This window comes from Buceros rhinoceros, unplaced genomic scaffold (assembly GCF_000710305.1).
Source record: "Buceros rhinoceros silvestris isolate BGI_N320 unplaced genomic scaffold, ASM71030v1 scaffold23485, whole genome shotgun sequence".
Classification (NCBI taxonomy): domain Eukaryota; kingdom Metazoa; phylum Chordata; class Aves; order Bucerotiformes; family Bucerotidae; genus Buceros; species Buceros rhinoceros.
This window is the reverse complement of record NW_010414906.1, coordinates 11,064-14,265: the sequence shown is the minus strand read 5'-3', so window position 1 is coordinate 14,265 and position 3,202 is coordinate 11,064. Positions and strand designations below refer to the sequence as shown.

Below are 3,202 nucleotides of genomic sequence, written 5' to 3'. Positions count from 1 at the left end.
CTGGGAGGGAGGGACCAAACTGGACCCAGGACCTGAGGTGCAGCCATTTCCCCTCCATCTGCAGAGGGGATTGTAGAGCTGTGAGCGTGCTCCTTGTGTTGTGAATCGGGACAGGGGATGCTGTGTGACAGTCTTGGAGAGTGCCCTGTCCTTCTGGGCATGCAGAGGTAAGGCAGTGCCACGCGTGTGTTGCAGGAACTGGCATTCAGTGGAGGGACCTCATGAAGCCAGTCAGTGTGGACGACAACTTTACCTTAGCCCAGGTGCTGGGGATGCTGCTCCTGGACTCGGTGCTCTATGGCCTGGTGGCCTGGTACGTGGAGGCCGTCTTTCCTGGGGAGTACGGCGTGCCGCAGCCGTGGTACTTCTTCTTGACGGTGAGCACTGCTTACGCACCCCTTCCGCTGGGCATTGCTCGGGGATGGTCCCTGCTTCTGTGCTGTGCAGGGGGCTGGAATAACAGACAAGGGTGACACTGCCTGGCCTCCAAAATCAAGGGCTCTTCAGCATGTCCTCAGTGAAGGCTGATGCAGCTGGACTTTTTTACGGAGTATGAAGGTCATCTTGGCTTTAAATCTTTGTCCCAGCGCTCTTGGCATGTAGGGTGTTGTTACGTGTCTCCGTGCCCAAGCGAAGACTTTGGAGAGAGGCCCTGGGTGTGAGCAGCCAGATCCAGTCATTTGAAACGCCCTGAGCGCTGCCGTCCAGGGGGACCTGGGCAGTCTGCCAGCCCCCACACGAGAGAATTTGTTAAGCTGCAGCAACACGATCAATGCTCCCTTGTTATTTGATCGGGAGGTTTTTCCTCCTCCCCTCAATTCCTTGTCCCAGCGTGGTTTCACGCCAGCGCCCCACTCCCTCTTGCAGCCAGACCAGGGGAGCTGGGGTACAGCTAAAGCCAAAAGTTGCAGTGAGACGCTGATTTTGCCTCCAGGAGTCGCTGAATTGTGGTTTCCACCAGGATTTAAGGTCCCAAACACTTATTTTCGTTCCTAGAGAGCCAGATCAAAAAAAGGAAGCGGCTGGACCCCAGGCTTTCTGTATTTAGAGTATGTGGAGGTTTTTGGAGGGGGTGATCATCCATTGCACGGGTTCTCCTGGGCAGAGGGCTTCTGCCTGAGCAGTCTTGCCCCTCATGGAGGTACTGACCTTCCCCGTGGGAGCGAAGGTGGGGAAAAGCTGCCTGTGTAATCACGGTCAGTCCTGCCGTAGGGGGAGCCTGGGGCAGGCAGCAGGGCAGGAGGAGCAGTTCCATCCTCTGTCCGACCTGCCTGCTGAAGACATGCTGGCTGGCAGTCCCCAGGCCAAAGAGGGTGGTCTTGGAGTTTCCCGGGAGGAGGAGGGTGACCAAAGCTGGGGAAAAGAGGGTCTCAGGCCTGTGCCTGAGTTTCTCTCTCTCCCTTCTTCCATCAGCCCTCGTACTGGTGCGGGCGCCCCAGGACTGTTGTGGGAAAGGAGAAGGAGGATGAGGAGGACCCCGAGAAAGCTCTGAAGAGCCAGTACATTGAGGAGGAACCTGCTGACCTGGTGTCGGGAATCAAAATAAAGCACCTTTGCAAGGTACCCAGTGCCCAATGCCGCACAGACACGTCACGGTGTTGCTGTCAAAACTGCCGCTGCTGGCAGCTCTTCCCGCTTTGCCCAGGGCACTGTTCCTTGGCTGCTGGGAGGTGCTGAGGCTCTTCCCCAAAGCTGGCTGCATTTTGTGGCGGGCTGAAAGCATTAGGTTCTTACAGGCACAGTGACATCTGTACTTAACCTGTCGACATCTGAATTTAACCTGAATTAGAGCTGCGGTCTAATGCCAGCACCGCAGGAGCATCCTGGGGTTTGACTGCTGGGTGGAGCAGAGGCAGCAGGTCTGAGGGCACCGGCCTCGAGTGTAACATCAACGTGATCTCCACAGGTCTTCAAAGTGGGAAACAAGACGAAAGAGGCAGTCAAGGACTTAACGGTGAACATGTATGAAGGGCAGATCACCGTCCTGTTGGGACACAACGGTGCTGGGAAAACCACCACTCTGTCCATGCTCACAGGTAGGAGCTGCATCCTGCTGCGGGGCTGGTGCGAGGCAGGGAAGGGCTGATGGCTTGACTGGCAAAGAGGAGCTAAACCCCATCCCTGAGGACGGGGAGGGGTTTTTACTCTTCTGTTCACTGAGCTGTTGGCCAGGGATGCTGGGGGTGGGGAGAGAGATGTTGCTGTCTGGGGAGATGAAGGGTCCCTACTCAGCCCTCCATGAGAGCAGGATCAGCCAGCGAGGGAAATGACAACCAGTCTTTGTGCTGGAGAGCCCTGAGAAGAGAAAGGACGCACTGCAGGATGGGTCTCTGCAGGCTTTGTCATGATAAGGCAGAGAGGGCACAATCCAAGAACCGACCTTCATCTTTCTCGAGCTGCTGAGCTCCAGGCAGCCTGTTCTGGCATGGTGGACATGGTGACCTTCAGTGGTCCTTTATTGCCTGTTCTCTGTCACTGTGCTGCTCCTGCCAGCCCAGGGTGCTCACGGGACCTTCCCTGAAGTCCTGTTCCGGCCTCTCCTGGGCCTCTGCCAGGCTGAGAGCTCGCCTAGCCTGCCCGATATGCTACGCGCCTCCCGTGGTGTCTCCTGCAGCCCCAGGGGGGTCACGGGACCTTCCCTGAAGTCCTGTTCCGGCCTCTCCTGGGCCTCTGCCAGGCTGAGAGCTCGCCTCGCCTGCCCGCTCTGCTCCGCGCCTGCCCGCTCTGCTCCGTGCCTGCCCGCTCTGGCAGCACTGCCAGCTCCAGCTCCCACCTCTCCTCAGCCCTGAGGGTAACCAGCGTCTCGCTCCTCCCAGGGCTGCACTCTCCGACGGGCGGGCAGGCATACATCAACGGCTACGAGATCTCCCAGGACATGGTCCTGATCCGCCGCAGCCTGGGCCTGTGTCCCCAGCACGATGTCCTCTTTGACAACATGACGGTGGAAGAGCACCTCCACTTCTATGCAGGGGTGAGCATGGCGAGTGGGGGCAGACGTGCTGGGATCCCAGAGCCAGCCTGGGGAGGCACCCTGCAGCCACCCTGTGGCTTCCTGAGGCTGGGACAGCGGGGTGAGATCCATCAAGTGGGGCCAGAGACGGGCACAGGAATGATCTGGAACTCCTGTGCTGGGAGGGCAGGCTGAGAGAGCTGGGGGGGTTCAGCCTGGAGCAGAGGAGGCTGCGGGGAGACATGAGTGCGG

The 3,202-nt window shown here is 58.7% G+C and overlaps 1 protein-coding gene across 1 annotated transcript in view; it reads left to right on the top strand.

The window, feature by feature from the left end:
- Positions 1 to 195: 195 nt before the first annotated feature.
- The window catches only part of ABCA3 (ATP-binding cassette, sub-family A (ABC1), member 3), a gene marked incomplete at both ends in the record, with an annotated part of 14,035 nt that continues 11,028 nt past the window's right edge, over positions 196 to 3,202 (top strand). The window contains 4 exons of the mRNA XM_010137253.1: positions 196 to 377; positions 1,414 to 1,560; positions 1,907 to 2,036; positions 2,817 to 2,971. Of these exons, the coding sequence (XP_010135555.1) occupies positions 196 to 377; positions 1,414 to 1,560; positions 1,907 to 2,036; positions 2,817 to 2,971 (614 nt within the window). The remainder of the gene's footprint in view (positions 378 to 1,413; positions 1,561 to 1,906; positions 2,037 to 2,816; positions 2,972 to 3,202) is intronic.